The sequence below is a fragment of the Ailuropoda melanoleuca genome, chromosome 11 (genome assembly GCF_002007445.2).
Source record: "Ailuropoda melanoleuca isolate Jingjing chromosome 11, ASM200744v2, whole genome shotgun sequence".
Taxonomy (NCBI): domain Eukaryota; kingdom Metazoa; phylum Chordata; class Mammalia; order Carnivora; family Ursidae; genus Ailuropoda; species Ailuropoda melanoleuca.
In genome coordinates this window covers 99,498,523-99,519,046 of record NC_048228.1, presented here as the reverse complement: position 1 = coordinate 99,519,046, position 20,524 = coordinate 99,498,523, and the positions used below count along the sequence as shown (strand labels likewise).

Genomic DNA, 20,524 nt, shown 5'->3' with positions numbered 1-20,524 from the left:
TTAAAGCACTAAAACAAGTCTGAATAAATAGTACATTGCATTCTGTACATTGTTTTCTGGATATTACGATGTTTGACATCTTAAAAAAACAAAAATACAACCTTTCTGGGTGGAGGAGATTCGAGCCAATTCTCAGAGATGGCAAAGGGCTCAGAGTGGAGTGTGCCTTTGAGAAGCACACTGACCAATCCAGAGCCCACATCTTTCTGGTGGGGACCACCGTAGGGAGCAATATTGCTCTGCCTGCATCATCCCAGGGTCAGGTACCAGACAACTAGAGACCCCATTACAGCTTAGAGCCCCCCCAGAATAATTCAGCTACCCAGGCCTAAGCTGTTTACCCTGCCTTGCCTTTCCCTGAGACAGCCCAGTAAAGGCCATGGCCTAAGGTCTCACCTCTCTCCCATCTTCTGCCTCCTGACCACCTTGGTATCTTACCATGTGACCCTGCATGAACTCCTGGTTCTAGAACTTGGGAGTCTTGCTTCCTGAGCCTCTCCTCTGTCTCTTGTGGCTCCACCTCACTGACCATATGGTAAGAGTACAACAAGTACGAAACATACCCAGCATGATGGTTCGTTGTCAGGAGAGGCATTTTCCAAAAGACTCCTTTAAGCGAAATTGCTCCAGAATCATCTCCTCCCCCCCCCGCCCCGTTCATCTCCAGTCTTGAACCTATTCCAGTCTAACTCACGTCCCCACTCCCCATCAGCACTACTCTTGTGGAGGGGGCCAGTGAACTGCCCATTTGCCTAATTCACTTGTCAGTTCCTAGTCTTTCCCTTACTGACTTTCAGCAGCATTTGGCATAGCTCACCGCTGCCTCCTCCCTTCGCCCTTGGCTTCCAGCAATCCTCGCTTCTGGCTGACCTCTCAGTGTCCTTGCTAGTTCTTAACATCCCCAACCTCTAGATGTCGGAGCGCCCAGGCTCAGGACCTGGCCCTCTTTTCTTCATCAGTCCTCATTCTCTTGGTCATCTCAAGACTTGAAGTCCTAAAGTATACATATCATGTGTATAACTGACCAGTCCCAAATGCTTATCTCCAGCCCAAGGCTCCTTCAGACTAAATGGGCGGCAGCCTTTTACCCAATATCTTCGTTTGCATGTCTAATGAGGCAACTCATATTTTTAAGACCCTTATTGAAGTATAATTTGCATAACATAAAATTCTCCCACTGTAAGTAGACAACTCAATGATTTTCGGTGGATGTAGAGATGTGTGCCACCATCACCACAGTCCAGTTTTAGAACATTTCATCACCCCAGAAAGTTCCTTTGTGCTTATTTATGGTTAATCCTGACTCCCACCAGCCCTAGACAAACACTGGTTTGTTTTATATCTTTATAAATATGCCTTTTCTAGACATTTCCTGCAAACAGATTCATACAGTATGTAGTGTTTTGTGTCTGACTTCTTTCACTTAGCATAATGTTTTTTTTGGATTCATAAATGTTATAGCATCTGTCCACATTTTGTTCCTTTTTATTGCTGAATTGTATTCCATTGTATGGATGTACCACATTTTACTTATTCATTCACCTGTTGATGGACATTTGGATTATTTTCAGCTTGGGGCTATTATGAATAATGCTGGTAAGCATCTTTGCAGCATGTCTTTGCATGGATGTCTGTTTTCAATTCTTTTGAGAAGTAATACAATGTCTGGGTCATATGGTACATTTATTTTTAACTTCATAAGAAACTACCAACCTGTTTTACAAAGTGGCTATGTCAATTTACTGTCCTACTGACAGTTTATGAGAACTGTCCACACTTGGTATGATCAGTCTTTAATTAGGGTCTTTATAAGGTGTATAATGGTACCTTGGTGTGCTTTTACCTTTTATTTCCCCAATGATTAATGATAGTATTTTTTCATATGCTTATTAGCCATTTGTGTATACTCTTAGTAAAATGTCTATTTCAATGTTTGCTCATTATTAACTGGATTCTTTGTCCTAGCACGGAGTGTAAGAGTTCTCTATATATTCTGCATACAAGTACTTCATCAGATCAATAATTCACAGATATTTTCTCTGAGTAAATGTCTTATCTTTTCATTTTCTTAATCATGTCGTTTGAAGTACAAAAAGTTTTAACTTTGATGAAGTCAAGGGCATCGCTTTTTTTCTATTACGGATCGTGCTTTGAGGATTATATCGAAAAGTTCTTTGCCTAACCCAAGTTCATGAAGTTTTTCTCCTATATTTTCTTCTTAAGTTTTATGCTTTTAGGTCTCAGATTTAGTTAGGTCTGTGATCTATTCTGAGACACCTCAAATTTCACTCTGCTGAAGCTCCTGGTCTCCTCTTCCCACCTTGTTTGTCCTATGATCTTCCCATCTCACTAAACACACGTTTCATTTCCTCTTTTGCTTGGGTCATCCTTAACTCCTGCCTTTTTCTGCCCCCATCCATAAATCCCCATAAGTCCTGCTTGCTCTGCCTTCAGAACAGACCTAAAATAGGCCTATTTGCCACTACTTCCCCCCACTCCTATCCTGATCCAAACCACCTTCAACGCCCATCTGGAACATCACACAGCCTCCCAGCTGACGCCCTGGCTTCTGTTCTCACCCCCGCAGCCAGAATGGTCTTAGGAAAATAAGGTCATGTCACTCCCCCCAGTGGTTCTCACCTGACACAGAGTTTCAGCCAAATTGTGTAGGATGACCTACACAGTTTGTTCCCCCTTATCTCTATGACCTGATACCCTGGTATTTTCATCTCCCACCCCTTATACTTCCCCTTTCTGCTCTGGTCCTACATTAGGTATGGCCCTGTCTCAGAGACTTTGCCCCGGATATTACTTATAACTAAAATGCTCATCCCCCAGCCATCCACGTGGCTTGATCTCTCATTTCCTTCACCTGTTCAATGTCACTTTGAAGCCCTTGCTTGGCCACTCAGCCCAACACTGCAGTACACCACCCCCCCCGCCCGGTCCTCCTTATCCCCGATCCTGTTTTATTTGTCTTCACACCACCTATTACTACCTGACATATTAAATATTCTACCTGTTGGTGGTCTCTCTTCCCTGCCAGAAAACATACTCCATGAAGAGGAGGGTTTGTTGGTTTTCTTCACTGTTCCATCCTTTGTGCCTTGTACGCACCATGGGTGCTCAATACATATTTGTTGGTTGAATGCTTGAAAACTGGAGAAGAGATTCTCTAATCTAGAATGTCCAAAATTGGGTTTTGTAGAATGCTAGCAACCTGACAGAGCGTCACGCCTGCAAAAACACTCCAAGTTCAAACGCTTTACGTGTCATTTCCCCTCTTGGAAGTTCACAAAGCTTGTTCGGAGACCACTTGGTCACCCTGGCTTCTCTCCTGCAGTCCCTCACTCTCCTGAATGAGGTTTGTGGTTTTTCCCACTCTGCCCAAGGCAGTGTGGAAGGCTCAACTGCAGGCAGAACTGTCATGGCTAATCTATCTGTGAAGCCCCCTTGCAGAATCTCAGGCCTGTCTGAAGCCCCCTTGCCCTGTCCCACCACCTGGAGTGAGTGTAGAGACAGAAGGCCAGGCCAGCCAGGCCCAGTCTGGCACAAGCTGATGATTCCTGTCTCCAGCTGCTATCATGAAATACCGTGGACTTGCGGCTCACGTGCTTTCTCGTGGTTTGGGAAGCTGGGGAGTCCAAGACCAAAGCCCAGAATTATTTGGTTCCTAGTAAGAGCTCTCTGCCTGACTAGCAGATGGCCACCTTCTCACTGTATCCTCACAAGGTGGAAAGACAGACAGCTATGGTTCTGGGCTTTCTTCTCTTAGGACGACACAAATCCCACCATGGGAGCCCCACCCTCATTGACCTCACCTAGACCTAATTACCTGCCATAGCCTTCCCCTCCAGATACCATCACGTGGATGGGGTTGAGAGCTTCAACATATGAATGCTGGGGGGACCAAAGCATTCAGCCCTAACCAATCCCCAAGCCTGGGAGGTGTGCTGACACACAGAGACACAGGAAGGGGTAACGGGCAGAGCCAGATCTCGGGTCAAGGCATCCCTGAGTGAGGAGATGTGGGCCAAAATCAGGGCCCCATGTTTTCAGTTAACATAAAATGCAATGTTAACGAGACTATGAAATAAAGAAGCAGAAAAGAAGAAAGTGACCGCAGAAAACCCTCCAGACCCCTGAGCAGATGTGAGCTATGAGCAGTGCTGAGGCTTAAAACCCAGGGCAGAGGCTGCAGTTCTCAGCCTATTTTGACTTTCACTTTATGTAGTAAAATGTGCCCAAGGGATTCAACTCTGCTGGATAAAATTTAGAAAATCAGGAGAAGGAAATAGAAGAAAATAATCACATTCTTACATCATGGTGACAACCACCGTGAACCTGAGGCCCTTTTGTTGTGCTGGGGTTTTCCTGCTGATGACTGAGGACATCCTACAGTGGCTGAAAGGACATTCCATTTTCTTATGTCCATGTAAAGTCGGTTAGATGTTGGGGACAGTTGGATGGATTGCCCAACTCATCACATTTTCCTCCTCAAGCCGGTAGGATATGGCCTCTGTTCCCCTCCAGTTTTTCCTACTGGAGTCAAGCTGTCTTCTGTCCCATGCTCTCCCTACCCCCCAACTCCGTATTTATATTCTATCCAGGAATTTTGTAACAGGGGGTTGGGGGGGAATTATTTACTTGGGGGAGAGAAGAGGCAGGAATTAAAAAGCAGTTCAGGCGAGTGTTTTCTCCACCCTATTGTCCACTGTCCCTGTAAGAATTATGCTCTATGGGGGTGCCTGGGTGGTGAAGTGTCTGCCTTCAGCTCAGGGCACAATACCAGGGTGCTGGGATCGAGCCCCGTGTCAGGCTCCCTGCTCAGCAGGTAGTCTGCTTCTCCCTCTCCCTCTCCTCCTCACTCGTGCTCCCTCTAGCTATCTCTGTCTCTCTCTCTCTCTCAAATAAATAAAATCTTTAAAAAAAATTATGCTATATGTAAGTTGCCATAAAAAATTTAAATACTTTATTGATGACATACGTATACAAATATTAACAAAATATAAGTATATTAATATAAATATTAATGTTTTAAAATGAAAATATTATAACACTCTTGAAATTATCCAAAGGAACCTAAATGGCACAGTGTTTTGATGACCCTCGTCACCTCCTTCAAAAATCAGAAACAAGCTCTCCCTGCACAGTTGGAAATTTGATACCATTCCCTTTTCTTCTTGAACTCCTTCATTCTGCTCCCCCCTCCAAGAATTTTAGGTAACCTGTTTCTGTGCTGAAAAGTCTTTCATTACTCACTATATTAACAAACTGAATTTTTGATCGCACTATTATCACAATTATCAATAGTGCCCAACTGATGAAAGCGTAAAGGTACTATAGGATTTGGTAAATATTTATTCTTCATAACAAGTAAAATAAATAAAAACCCTTAGAAGTGTATTATTTCACTAGAGAAGGTGGGCAGAAGAGGGAGGTCACTGCACAATCATCGTCATGCTCACCTGTTCTATGTGAATCCAGATAATACCAATTCAAATCCAAACCCAAACCCAAAAACCCCATTTCTGATTTCATGTCAAGTCCTTGGAAAGTCCTGGTAATACCCCGTGGTAGACAGAGAGCTCAGGTCTCAGCAGTGAGAGTCACAGAACAACGCCCTGCAAGAAGGATGGGAGTCTCTTGGCACCAGTAAGGGAAGAGGGGAGGACTTCCAGACAGTGGAGGAGAAACCGTAGAAACTTCTCCATAAAAACAAGATCACATTGACTTGGTGACGGATGAGAAGACTACAACATTATTTCCAAATGCAGTGCCTACCTTCCTAGAAAGTGGTTGTGGTTCCTGAGGGCTCAGGTTGAATAGAAGTGGTTAAGAGAAAAATGGAAAGTGTCCACTGTTTTGTGAAGCCTGTAAGGAGAGAGGGATGGGGTACTGTGAGCATGAGTGATGGGTAAAGCACACGGAGCACAGAAGATCCAGAAGCGTTTGCAAACATGCAAATGGCTGCAGCGTCGAGATGGGTGGGTTTCCTGGGAAGTTGGAGCGGCATTGTGAGGACATCATCTGCTGGTCCTCGAGAAACACCACCTGCCAAGGAAATCCCTATTTCATACCGATTGATGTCATATATATATATATATATATATATATATATATATGTGTGTGTGTATATATATATACATTTTTTTTTAAAGGAATGTCTTGGCCATTCTCTCATTATCCGCAAGTTCTTGCATGCCTCCAAAACAAGCCTTTCCTAATTTTTAAAATTATTTTCTTCACACCCTTCGCATTGGGCGCTACAGAAACTTCATTCATGCCAAGTCAGCTCAGCTCTGTCAAAGAGCCTCTGTGTGTAACTGTGAGGTCACAGTCATCCGCGGGTTTGGCAAGTCAGCTCTGGTCCCCGGGGCAGGAAAAATAGACACAGTTTGGGATCACATAGCAGAGTAGTAATGTAGTGAAGCTACTGACACGAAATTAAGGGAAACAGTGTCTTAGGCGGGTTATTTTAGTTCTTGTTTGAAGAAGCACTGCTATATGATTCTACCCGGATGAAAATGGAAGCACCTAACCTCTCTCAGTTATCATGTTAAAGGGAGTGAATGAGAGGACGCATGGTTCATCATGTTATCTTAAAAAAACTGTGTCATCATTATCTGGCTTCACCCAAATGAGAATTACATTTCTTTTGTTTGTATGATCTCCCTCACGCCCTCCTTTGTATGTTTTCCTTCACTGATTTAGTGCTACTAAGTGCCAGGTACGAAGGTCACCAACACGGTCTTTGCCCTTGAGTGGGTCACATTCTCTCTGGGAAAATGAGACCTCCCCAGAGAGTTGTGCAGATTGGACTGAGGAAATCTCCACACCCTCGAAAGGGCTTCGGCTAGCATGGACTCCAAAATATCAAGCAAGAACTACTTTTTACCATTTCAGAATCTTTCAAAGTTTTTTTAAAAATTGTTTATTAATTTATTTGAGAGAGAGAGAGCGTGAGCATGAGCAGGGGGAGGGACAGAGGGAGGGGGAGGAGCAGGCTCCCCAGGGAGCCCCACATGGGGCTTGATCCCAGGACCAAGCCACCCAGGAGCCTCTTTCAAAGTTTTAAAAAGCAGTCATCGAGAAGCCACTTCGTTTTCTTTATTCAGAAGAGATCATGTTGAATAAAACATCTTGTCTCCCTTTTAAAGACAAATACATGAAATTATTCTAGTGAACTTATATAGATGGCAGCTATTTTAAGTAAACTTGAAGAACTGATTCTCTTTTTTTAAAAAAAGGAGGGGAAGTAAATAAACAGGTGCGTTTTCACGTTTAAAGACACTTGTTGTCGACCACGAACGTCCTTCTTTTGGGGGCAGAGGCAAGGTGGGTGGCCAGCCGGAGAGCAAGGTCGGCGAGCACCAGTCCAGAAGCCCTTTCATTCCCTGATCAGGGGACCACACACACTTCATGACGCTTGCCATGCACCTGCCCTGTGTGGCTGGGGACTGTGGAACCCTGGGGAAGGAACAGGTATTAACCAAATAATCGGACAAATATTTAAGTTCAAACTGTGGCCACTGCCGTACAGTCTTGGGACTCTAAGTGCACAGAACAGCGGGTAAGATCTACCATACTGATGAGATCTGTAAAATGGAAAGTAAGGCTCCTTCATTTTTTTAAACGAGTTACAAAAGAATGTCAAAGGCCATTTCATTGCGCTGATGGAGATTCTCTTAAAGAATTTGAACCTCAACCCACACACGCAAGACCGCAATCTTTACTGTAACTACTTCCTGCCTCCTTTTAGGCACAGAGTGAGTTCCATGGTTGGAGGCTGATGGAAGAAGGATTTTCTGTCCTTCTATCGCACAGCCTAACAAACCGAGTGCCAGGCTGCAGAAATGAGCTTTGAAGCCCAGGACCCTCACCTCTTCTGCACGAAGCCCGTGCTGAAGGAGCCGTAAATCTGTGACTAACAGAGACCTTTGCAGCCCATCCCTCCTCCTCCTTCTCCCTGCTGCTGTTCCTTCTCCCTTCTAATAGAGTATCTTCTCTCGCTTTTTCTTGCACTTGCCAGCCCTCCTCCCTTCAACAGTGCTGATGGAAGGTGTCAGAAACCTCTTTCTTCATGCTCTGCCCCAGGAAAGGCTTTCTCCACACTCCAGCATCCGCCACGGTAGACATGCTTGCTTGGCATTTACCTCCAGGCGTGGGCTTCGCCCAGAGCCCCGGATGCTGGACAAGCACATGTTTCCAGGTCCTGCCAGCACCCCAGATACACCCTGCTACCCAATAAGGCCCATCAGTGTCAACTCAGTCAAAACTCAGACATCATCACCTCCTCCTTCTTTCTCTCAACCAGGGGTCCTCCGCCTTGAGTGTGTGTTTAAATCCCCTAGATTGCTGGGCTGCCCCTCCAGCCTCTGGGTCAGTGGGTCTGGGCCTGGCCTGGGGATTGGCATGCTAGCAAGTGCTGGGAAGATGTGCTGTTGTGAGACCCTCATGACCTCCCTCTGGTCACTGGGTCCTATTGTCCTTCCTTCTTATGGCCTCTGTGCGATTGTTCCCACTGACTCCCTCTCTTCACCCAACCACCCCATACCTGCAACTTCAGGACTCCCCCATGCTTGGAGAATATGTTCTAGGCTCCTTTGTGTGACATCAGAGGTTACCCATAATTGAATCCCAAACTCCTTCTCTGTCTTATATCCTACTCCGCGCCGGTTCGGCACTTCTGCTCCAAGCATGGTAACATTATTTTCCCGAACACTCTGGCTTAGAGCATTGGGAACGAGAGAACCAGGAACAGTCCCCAACATTCCACATCCCAGGTATGCGATCGGAGAGCCACTCACTTACCCCGGGGGCCTCAAAGTCTAGGTCTTCCAGATTCCTGGTGGTAGTAACACCTGTGTCCTCCCCGCACTTGTAGCTGTACAACGGTTCATGAGATTTACGTATATATTTAACAATAGGTTCAAAATACATGCCACGTCTCTGATGTCGCCTAGGGCAATGGCTTGGGCCTGTAGAAAGGTTTCTCTGATTGAAGTGATCAACGCTGTTGAAAGCTGAACCCCGAACTCATTAGCCGTCCGTTGACCTACGAGCCTGTTTCTCTATTCAACAAATTGGAAAGTCTCTTCCCACTAGTAATTGAATTGCTGTGTCTCTGCCTTGAACCGTCAAATGTCATTCGTTTTACTCTTGGTTAAGTCGATGTGGCGCTCCTCGCCGGAACGAGGTTCACCCTGTCAGTCCAAAAGAAGCCAAGACATGCACTGAGGACGTCACATGGATGGCTGTCAGCATGATCTCATGTTTGCTTATGTAAAGTTCTAACTTTGCAAAATAAAATTACATTCTCATGTTATTTTTTAATCTCATCTTCCCTTTGGAAAAAAAGTGTTGTTTTAAAGTAATTTTCCTGTGTTTTTTTAGGCTTACCTCCAATTCCTTCAGCTTCCAGGACAGGCTTTGCAGAATTTTCCATGAGGGAACGCATGAGGGAGAAATTACAAGCGGCAAGGGTGAGAAAAACCACATGAATATTTTGCTCAGCGGCTGATTGCCGTTCCCCCGGTCTCGTCTAGAATGATCTGTCTGCTCAAAACTGTGCGGGTTTGAATGTCGTTATATTTGTTTTTCTTGTTTTAAATATTAATGTGGTATTTAACATTGGCACAGGTGGAGAATTATGCTTAAGAAGTATTCAGTGTCATTTTTCTTAACCATTTCACTTGTTCTTCTCTCTTAAAGAAGTGCAGTGTGTAGTTTTTACAGATTGTTTTCTACCAAGATGGTGACCGAGGTTTTCGCAGCATTCCTGACGCTACCCAGCAGTGATTCTCTGTTTGACTTTGTAGTCCAAAGCAGAAAGCACGTTGCTGCAGGAAATCCCCACCCCTCGGCCCAGGCGCTTACGAAGTCCCAGGGAGAAAGAATTGGAGACTGAATTTGGCACGGAGGTGAGAAATGGGCCTTCTCTACTTTGCCATCGAAGACAGTGAAGCAGAATATAACATTTCCGGCGAAAGTTTCTAGAACAGAGCTGTGCTCAGAGGGGACATTCAACACTTATCAATAATCATCATAGCTACTATTTATAGAGTCCGGCTCAAGCCAGGTGTTTTCCACATGTTCTCATATGTCATTATCCCAGCACCCCAATGGGGTGGGTTCTATTGTTTTCATACACATTTGACAGATGAGCAAAGCGAGGCTCACAATGGCTGCGAGGCCATCCCCAGGTCACAAGGCATGCATGCAGGAGTCGGGATCAGATTCCAGCTCTTTCTCATTCCCAGTCTGTCTTGTGGGTCAGCGTTTCTGGGTGTGTGGATCTTACTGGGAAGCAGAGAGAGGTAGGAGTGCAGTAGGAAAGTAGGGTGTGATGGTGGGGCCTTGAATGTCCTAGAAGGGGCCCTCAGTGGTTTCCTACAAGCCATGGAAAGCAGTGGACCACAGGCTGGGAGGTGGTTTGAACGCACTGGAGGGATTTTTGTTGGAGTCTGAGGTGCTGGGGGGACGTGTCAATGTGTGCCTGTAGAATCACATACAAAAGAAGGGACCAGACCTGGAGAAACGGGTTTAGGAAGCATTTCTGCTGCGGTGAGTTTTGAAGTTTTGAGTGGCCTTTGTTTCCTGACAGAAAGAAGACTCAGTGAGGAAGGTCTTGACACTTGGAGAAAAACTGACAGTTAAGGCCCAGGAGGAGACAGGAAGGCAGTAAAAGAGAGAGGAAAGTCTTGTCAGGACATGCCTGTAAGAGGGTAGAAGAAGGAGAGAAAGAACAGAGCAAGTGGCTCAGTGAAGTGTTTGCAAGTCTAATCCACTTGTTTGTTGTTGATGGTGATGGTTTGGGTTGGTTTTCACTCTTGAGACAAAGCAGCACAGGTGTAAAGGAATTTCTGTGGAAAGACCACTGACTGCTTAGAGGATGGCTTCCCTTCTTCTGTGATGAGATGTTATAACATTTTGCCTGTATTCGTCGTAAACAAGCCAAAGATTGCATGATTACAAGGAAAGTTACAGCCGTGTTCGTGCGTCATGGCCCATGGTTCTTTAGTAGGAACTTTCGTGGATCTGATGAAATGGCTTTATGAAAGTTTCTTGCTCCATTCTGCTGAGGAGACATGTATTTTTCTTTGATTCCAATTGTTTTCTTCATTGTAAGAGCCCTAATTTTAAAATATTGGAAAATAAAGAAAAACTACCTAAAATCTCATCAGCTTGACACAAACACTTCCGTTATGTTGTTCAGTATGTGAATCCCGGCCTCTGGTCAGATGGGCTAAGTGATAGGATAGCCTGGTCTCTTATATCTGAGCCTGTCTATACTTTTTTTTTTTTTTAAGATTTTATTTATGTATTTGTCAGAGAGAGACAGAGAGAGCACAAGCGGGGGAGATGCAGGCAGAGAGAGAAGCAGGCTCCCCACTGAGCAAGGAACCTGATTCAGGACTTGATCCCAGGACCCTCAGATCATGACCTGAGCTGAAGGAAGATGCTTAACCGACTGAGCCACCCAGGCATCCCTTAGCCTGTCTCTACTTTCTGGCTGATAACCATTTGCAAAATCATGGCAGCTCTCACTTGTCCGTGGACCATGAATACGATATCCCCAAAAAAGCTTAAGTTGTAGCAGTAAAAATATACTCCCTTGGCTTACAGAGTATTTATCGCTTTTTGTAAGCAGGACCTTGACTTATATCTATTATATTCCATATCCCCTAAGAGCCATTCTATGGATTTGAGGTGTTGGAAGAGGTCGTCAAAAAGACATGACCACTGGATGACCTGTGAGCTGGACCCACACAACTGGAGGCTCCTCACCCCCTCCCTCTCCTGGAAATGTATGTTCCACTTGCCTTCCCCACTCCCAGAAACTGCCCCAGGGATACAGCCTTGAGACAGAACTGTGGTGTTGACCGTCTCTCTGGTATACTTGACTGAACCCAGTTAGGACCTCTAAACTTCTAAGATTTGGCAGGCAGGTGCGGGGATCTCCTCATCTTGAACCACCCAAGACATTCCTTGCTTATTAAAACTGCCGCTGACCAATCTAGAATAGTCTGCTTCTCTCCAGTCTCTCCTTGCCTTCTGCGTGCATACATGGCCAATTTGTGAAAGAACATGAGGCAAACATCAACTGCCTTGTCTCTCTATTTTGTTAATTTTCAGAAAAGTTTATTTTTTATTTTTTGTCCCTGAAGTACTATTAGTAAAAGTTTATTGTGCTTATCCCAAAAAGACAGTTTGCAAGCCAGGGGCTCTCAAACCAGAACATGGAGGGAGGCTCAGAGGCGCATTGTTATAAATCCGCTCATGTGGTGTAGAGATAATGACTGGTTACAGTATTAGAATTTTCTCAAATGAAAAGGAATTGGCTAGTGGTTACCTCATATCAGTTTGGGGATCAATTAAAGTTTCATTTATCATAGAAAAGTTGTATTTTTAAAATATTTTAAGAACTAAAGAGATAGTTTAGTTCAGATAGATAGTTCAGCAGTCATTTCCAGGGGTGGGTCAGGGCTAATGCTCTCAGTCTTCACTTAGCTAAGCCACAGGCTCTCAGATCTGAGCTGTAACTCACCTTCCAGTCCACTGGCTTTTAAAAAATACCTCCCTTTGGTTTTTTTTCTCCTTGATGATCCCAAGTGGTTGTCAAAGTGAATTTTGGTGGACAATATAGAAGGAATATATAAAATTCCTTTCAGCACAGCCCTGGAACTATGACAATACTGGATGATTTTAGCTCTCCACAAAAGAGAGAGAGGGAAAGGAAAGGAAAGGAAAGGAAAGGAAAGGAAAGGAAAGGAAAGGAAAGGAAAGGAAAGGAAAGAAAGAAAGAAAGAAGGAAGGAAGGAAGGAAGGAAGGAAGGAAGAAAGAAAGAAAGAAAGAAAGAAAAGAAAAAAGAAAGAAAAAAGAAAGAAAGAGAAAGAAAGGAAAAAAGAAAGAAAAGAAAGAGGAAGGAAGGAAGGAAAGAAAAGAAAAGAAAAAAGAAAAGAAAAGAAAAGTCCTGGTGAAGAAAAATAAGTTCTAAGGCACACTGACTGAGATAAACATGTGTGTCTACCTCAGCCGATTACAGGGAAGAAGAGAGATCAGGCTTGTACATTTTGGCCTAGAAAATGAAACAGCTTCAATATTCAATTTCATTATATTTCATATTTCTTTGGATTCAGGTTAATCATGATAGTGCCTTTTTAAAGTCTGATGTGGCCAGCAGCAGCTGTATAACTTACCAAAGGGAAGAGTGAAACTGAGTGGTCAGGGGATTGGGGGGTGCAGAGCTCAGCTCATGTCTCAATGACCAGCATGTGTGGCGTTCCTCTGTGACAGGACAGGACAGGCTGACCTGGCAGGAATGGGTGACTTCTTTTCCTGTGAACTTGTGATGGACAGGCTGGGTTCCACAGTTTCTTTCTCTTCGAGTGTTGGGTTTCAATGATACCATGGACAAGGCTTAAAAATACCCAAGTTACATGAATAATCGACTCAGCTGCCCTTTTTAGACCTGATCTCAGGTTTTTAACAGAATATCTCACGAAGCAGATTTGTTGATGTATAGACCTCAACCCAGAAGGAATATCGTTAAAGTGGTCCATTTATATCCTATTCAGCAAAGAATGGAGGACAGGAAGAGCCCAGATGCTGGACCCCAACTGCCCAGCGTTAAATGGCCAACCTCACTCACCAGCTGTGTGACCTTGGAGGTGTAATTTATCTCCTCTCTGGACCCCACTTCCCACCAGAAACTAGAGCCCGAGGCAAGGATTTTTCATGCCTTCTTTGTGTGGCTTATTCTGAGAAGTGGTGTCAATGAACAGGAGTTGGGAACTGGGGAGAAAGAAACAGGAGGAAAAGCCAGTTCTGACTGAGCTGACTAATGCTGTGGTGACCAGGGCTCGATCCTGCCGGGGTCCTGCTAAGGAGAATGCTTCTCAGAATAGCCTGCCTAGGACCTGGAAGAGGGGGTGTTTGTCTCATGGCTTCTGTTCCCAGCAAGATTTTCCCGAGGCTCCTGGCCCTTCTGGTTTTGTCTAAGTCTCAGAATGTCTGAGTGGGTCTCCACAGGCCACTGTTGAGAACTGGAGATCCTTGGAACAGCTAAAACCAGGTGCTGTGAAATTTCACTTATATGCAGCTAGATATCCAGCACAGCCAGAAGAAAAACCAAGGTATCAGTCGGGTGTAATCTATCATAATATCAAAAGAACATATGCCGTTCCATTTATGTAAAATTCTATGCCTCAGGCTCTAGTTTCTGGCAGACTAAAATAAAAGGTTTATAGTCATGTGATGTTAATACAAACTAGGGATATCAAACACGTGTAAAAAGAAAATTAAGAATGTGGTAATAAAACCCACCATGATTGAGCCATAACTGTGGGCATATTTTAGGTGCATTGCTTTACTCGATGCTCAAGACAAGTGGTCTAAGCTGTAAGTGATGGAGTTAGGAGTCACAGCCAGGCGGTTAGCCTCCAGAGCCCATGGTTTGATTACTAAGCTAGACAGAATAGCACCTGATAGGCCCCCAGACAATAAGATTTCTAGAAAAGAGGTTTCATTTTAGGATGGTGGAGTCTAAGAAAGGAAGTATCTTTGCGTGATCTGGAAAAACAGGTAGGGCTTGAGAAGGATATGTGAGAGGGGCCCAGTGCAAATACACTACTTTCCATTTTCCCTGATGAAAATTATTCCATGCTGTGACATTCCATGCTCGGTCCAGATAATAATAACCAAGTTTCCATCACAGGTAGCGTAAGTTTGTCCCTTCTTATAATGAAGATCTGGATATACTATTGGAATAGTTTGAAGTCATTCAAAAGGAAGGTATGGCATTTGGATTGTGCTGGGTGGAAAAGGAGAAGCAGCCAGGTTCTGGAAGGGGAAGATTAGAAGCAGAGATGAGGACAAAGTGGGAACAACCCTTGGTGGACTGGGCATCACAGGACAAAGGGAACCTCCATGATGAGAATGAACACATTGAGCTATCGTAGGCAGAACTTGGCTTCCCAGGGGGACTGCAGGTCCAGGGGCTCGCGAGGACAGGACTTGTGCCCTGGAGGGTGTATGTCAGATTTATTCACATCCAGGCATTATTGATGCTTTTCTTCATAGATTGTTTGGAAATGTTCCTCTGTGAACTAGAGAATCTATTGATCTGTAGAAGAAATATCATTTGTCGTTTTAGGATCCTCTGAGTATAAAATTTGTTTGTTTAGCCTTGAGAGAGACAGAGCTGAGTAAGAGAATATTCAGCAACCTTAATCTTCAAATATATTTGACATTTGTAAGCATTTCATTCCTTAGGAATGGTGGTCTGCACCAATGGTCAGAGGGTTTCCCCTTTGAGGGTTAATGCTTGTTTTAGAACATCTTTAGTTTCTTTGTTTAAATGCTGTCTATCCTGGGGCACCTGGATGGCTCAGTTGGTTGAGCGTCTAACTCTTGATTTTGGCTCAGGTCATGATCTCAGGGTCATGAGATCAAGCCCTGCATGGGGTTCCACACTCAGTGTGGAGTCGCTTGTCCCTTTCCCTATGTTCCTCCCCACACTCATGCGAGCTCGCTCTCAAATAAATAAATAAAACCTTTTTAAAATAATAAATAAATGTTGTATCCATCCTTTTTTTCTGCTTATATAGCCAGGTGAGGAGGTACAAAGGACTCAACAAGAAGACGATTCCCAAAGTTACTCAAGAGTAAAATTCCATGATTCTGTACGAAAAATCAAGTCTAAACCCTCGGTGAGAAATCCTGTCTTTTTAAGTCACGCATGCTTTAAATCATCTTTTTTGTTGGTTTGTTCGTGTGTTTAAAAAATATCCAATGATAGATGCATATATATATATATACATACACACACATACACTCTGACTCTTATTACCATGGAGTATGCAAGAAAAAAGTATGAGAACTGATTCTTACTTTTAAAATGCTAGAACCCAGCAGGAGAGATTAGAATACTGCCTGATGGGGTGAAGGGGGATGCATGGAAGGGCAGGAAATGTTAGCAATAAGACTATGTGTTCAGCTCTTAAGTTGTACCAGCTTTCATTATGAGGGAAAAGGGGGTACCAACTCAAGAAGAATCAAAACCAAAAAAACCCCTATTTTTTAAAAAAAGTTAATAGACCCCTGGATTGCTCATAATTAAACAAAACTATCTCAGCATTGGTCTATAAAATAATGAATCTCCTTTTTCATATTTTAATCATGTTTTCAAAAGCTGTTACTGCTGTAAATAATGTATTTATGTGCCTATGAGAATGTTTGCTAGTTTATTTTAAAAAGTGGCTATTAAAGTTACTTATCAGAGAAAGCCACCAACTGCCTTTTGCATGTGTTAAAGTTTGTGACAGGTAATCTCGTACCTTCAGCAAAGGTAATACGCTGGGGACGCCTAGAGTGTGCCTGATGCCTTTAACATCAAGCTGCCATCTGTGAGCTGTGTGGCACTCATCTCAGCTCGTAACCGAAAGTCTCTTGCTCGATGTTTCCCCTTAGGTCCCACCTGGCTTCCCTTCTGCCGAAGAAGCATATAACTTCTTCACTTTCAACTTTGATCCTGAACCAGAGGAATCAGAAGAAAAACCGAAAGCCAAAAACAGAGATGGAATGAACCAAAAGGAGGAGGAAGGAGAGGAAGAAGAGCCTCCTGTGCAAGGAGAGCACAAAACGGTATTTAATACGATGATGGTAACGAGGCGAGGGATGGCGGGGACGTTCGTGACCACCATGGTGACCATGATGAGGATGATGACATCTTCGCCACAAGGGAAGGGGCTGAGGACAAACCTGCCTCCACCACACACACCAGCTCATCCACCCCTTAGTTAAAAGCCATAGGAAAACTATGTTCACATTACTTTCTGTAGCTTTTGATTTTACCCCACAATTTGGTTAATAAGGACCTTGATTAAATCTGTCTATTTTTCTCTTGTGGAAAAAGAGAAAAAAGCAGATCAGGGCAGTTTACAGATTTTTCTTGCTAGACTCCACACAATGATTAGGATTCATTTCATAGGCAAAATGTGTGCCTCTCCAAGGCACAGGGATCCTTGCTCTCTCTCATCCCACAATCTCACAGGTGATTAGCATTTTGTGCCCCATTCCACACCCAAGCTACAATGCAGACTCCATAATTGTCTGTGGCACATGTGAGACAAAAGAAAACATCCCATTAAAAAAATGGACAAAGGACTTGAATAGACTTCTCTCCAAAGAAGATATACAAATGGCTAATAAGTAAATGAAATACGCTTAACATCACTAATCATTAGGGAACTGCAAATCAAAACCACAATGAGATACCATTTTATACAAATTAGAATGGCTATGAAAGAAAGAAGGAAGGAAAGAAAGAAAGAAAGAAAGAAAGAAAGAAAGAAAGAAAGAAAGAAAAAGAAAGAAAGAAAGAAAGAACAGAGCAAGGGCTGGCAAGGATGTAGAGAAATTAGACCCTTGTGCATTGCTGATGGCAACATAAAATGGTGCAGCTGCTATGAAAACAGTCTGGTCATTCCTCAAAAATTTAAACATGGAATTACTATGTTTCAGCAACTCCATTTCTGGTTATATACCCAAAAGAATAGAAAGCAGGCACTCAAACAGATACTTGCACACTTAACACTGAGAGAAGCATTCTCAATAGCCAAAAGGTAAAAGCAACCCAAGTATCCATCAGCAGATGAACGGATAAACAAAATATGGTGTATACATATAATGGAAAATTACTCAGAGTTAAAAAGAAAAGCAATTCAGGGCACCTGGTTTGCTCAGTCAGTAGAACAAGCAACTCTTGATCTTGGAGTGTGAGTTTGAGCCCCATGTTGGGTGCAAAGTTTACATTAAAAAAAAAAAAAGATTTGGATATGTCAATTCTATGTCAATGAAATGGAGATATTTTTTAAATAAATAATATTCTTTTAAGTTTTAAAAAGGAAAGAAATTCTAGTACAGAAAACCCATTTGACAAAATTCAATATCTATTCATGATAAAAACTCTTAAATTAGGCATAGAAGGAGCACGCCTCAACATAATAAAGGCAATCTGTGACAAAACCATAGCTAACATCATACTCAATGATGAAAGGTTGAAAGCTTTTCCTCTAAGATCAGGAGCAAGACAATAGTGCCCACTCTTACCACTCCTATTTCAACATAATAGTAGAAGATTTAGCTAGAGCAATCAGGCAAGAAAAAGAAATTAAAGATATCNCTCCACACAATGATTAGGATTCATTTCATAGGCAAAATGTGTGCCTCTCCAAGGCACAGGGATCCTTGCTCTCTCTCATCCACAATCTCACAGGTGATTAGCATTTTGTGCCCCATTCCACACCTAAGCTACAATGCAGACTCCATAACTGTGTGTGGCACATGTGAGACAAAAGAAAACATCCCATTAAAAAAATGGACAAAGGACTTGAATAGACTTCTCTCCAAAGAAGATATACAAATGGCTAATAAGTAAATGAAATACGCTTAACATCACTAATCATTAGGGAACTGCAAATCAAAACCACAATGAGATACCATTTTATACAAATTAGAATGGCTATGAAAGAAAGAAGGAAGGAAAGAAAGAAAGAAAGAAAGAAAGAAAGAAAGAAAGAAAGAAAGAAAAAGAAAGAAAGAAAGAAAGAACAGAGCAAGGGCTGGCAAGGATGTAGAGAAATTAGACCCTTGTGCATTGCTGATGGCAACATAAAATGGTGCAGCTGCTATGAAAACAGTCTGGTCATTCCTCAAAAATTTAAACATGGAATTACTATGTTTCAGCAACTCCATTTCTGGTTATATACCCAAAAGAATAGAAAGCAGGCACTCAAACAGATACTTGCACACTTAACACTGAGAGAAGCATTCTCAATAGCCAAAAGGTAAAAGCAACCCAAGTATCCATCAGCAGATGAACGGATAAACAAAATATGGTGTATACATATAATGGAAAATTACTCAGAGTTAAAAAGAAAAGCAATTCAGGGCACCTGGTTTGCTCAGTCAGTAGAACAAGCAACTCTTGATCTTGGAGTGTGAGTTTGAGCCCCATGTTGGGTGCAAAGTTTACATTAAAAAAAAAAAAAGATTTGGATATGTCAATTCTATGTCAATGAAATGGAGATATTTTTTAAATAAATAACATTCTTTTAAGTTTTAAAAAGGAAAGAAATTCTAGTACAGAAAACCCATTTGACAAAATTCAATATCTATTCATGATAAAAACTCTTAAATTAGGCATAGAAGGAGCACGCCTCAACATAATAAAGGCAATCTGTGACAAAACCATAGCTAACATCATACTCAATGATGAAAGGTTGAAAGCTTTTCCTCTAAGATCAGGAGCAAGACAATAGTGCCCACTCTTACCACTCCTATTTCAACATAATAGTAGAAGATTTAGCTAGAGCAATCAGGCAAGAAAAAGAAATTAAAGATATCCAAATTGGAAAAAATAAAATTGTTTCTATTTGCAGATGCTTTGATTTTATGTAGAAATAATCCTAGAGACTCAACCAAAAAATTGTTAGATCTAATCAATGAATTCAGTAAAGTTGCAGCATAAAATATTAACATACAAAAATCAGTAGTGTGGGGGCCTCAGTGGCTTAGTTGGTTAAGTGTCTGCCTTCAGCTCAGGTCATGATCCCAGGGTCCTGGGATCCAGCCCCACGCTGGGCTCCCTGCTCAGCAAGGAGTCTGCTTCTCCTTCTCCCTCTCCCTGTCCCATGCTATCTCGCTCAAATAAGTAAGTCAAATCTTTAAAGAACAAAACAAAACAAAAGCAAAAATCAGTAGTGTTTTCTTATAATTACAACAAATTTTCTGAGAAAAAAATGAAGAAATTGATCCCATTTACAATAGTATCAAAAACAATAAAATACTTAGGAATAAATTTAACTAAGAAGGTGAAAGACCCATACTCTGAAAAGTATAAGACACTGATGAAAGAAATCAAAGAAGACACAAATAAATGTAAAGTTATCCCATGTTCATGGACTGGAAAAATTAAGATTAAAATGTCAATACTGCCAAAAGCCATCTGTAGATTCCATGCAATCTCGATAAAGATTTCAATACACTTCTTACAGAAGTAGAAAAAAACACTCCTAAAATTTATGTGGAGCCACAAAAGACCCCAAAAGCCAAAGTAATCCTGAGAAGAAGAATAAAGTAGGAGGCATCACACTTGGATTTCAAGCTATACTATAAAGTTACAGTCATCAAAACAGCATGGTAGTGGCATAAAAACAGACAAATAGGCCAATGGAACAGAATCAGGAACCCAGAAATAAACCCAAGCACATATGGTCAACTAATATTTGACAAGGGAGCCAAGAATACTCAGTGGAGAAAAGATAGTCTCTTCAATAAATGTTGCTGGGATAATTGGGTATTCACATGTAAAAGAATGAAAGTGGACCCCAATCTTATACCGCTCACAAAAAATTAACTCAAAATGGATTAAAGGCTTAAATGTAAGACCTGAAACCATGGAACTCCTAGGTGGAAAAAAATAGGAAAAAAGCTCTTTGACGTGGGTCCTGGTAATGA

At 42.5% G+C, this 20,524-nt stretch overlaps 1 protein-coding gene across 1 annotated transcript in view; it reads left to right on the top strand.

The window, feature by feature from the left end:
• CC2D2A (coiled-coil and C2 domain containing 2A) overlaps positions 1 to 20,524 on the top strand; it is a 145,028-nt gene that overhangs the window by 25,820 nt on the left and 98,684 nt on the right. The window contains exons 5-8 of the mRNA XM_034672096.1: positions 9,397 to 9,485; positions 9,822 to 9,923; positions 15,613 to 15,714; positions 16,475 to 16,648. Of these exons, the coding sequence (XP_034527987.1) occupies positions 9,397 to 9,485; positions 9,822 to 9,923; positions 15,613 to 15,714; positions 16,475 to 16,648 (467 nt within the window). The remainder of the gene's footprint in view (positions 1 to 9,396; positions 9,486 to 9,821; positions 9,924 to 15,612; positions 15,715 to 16,474; positions 16,649 to 20,524) is intronic.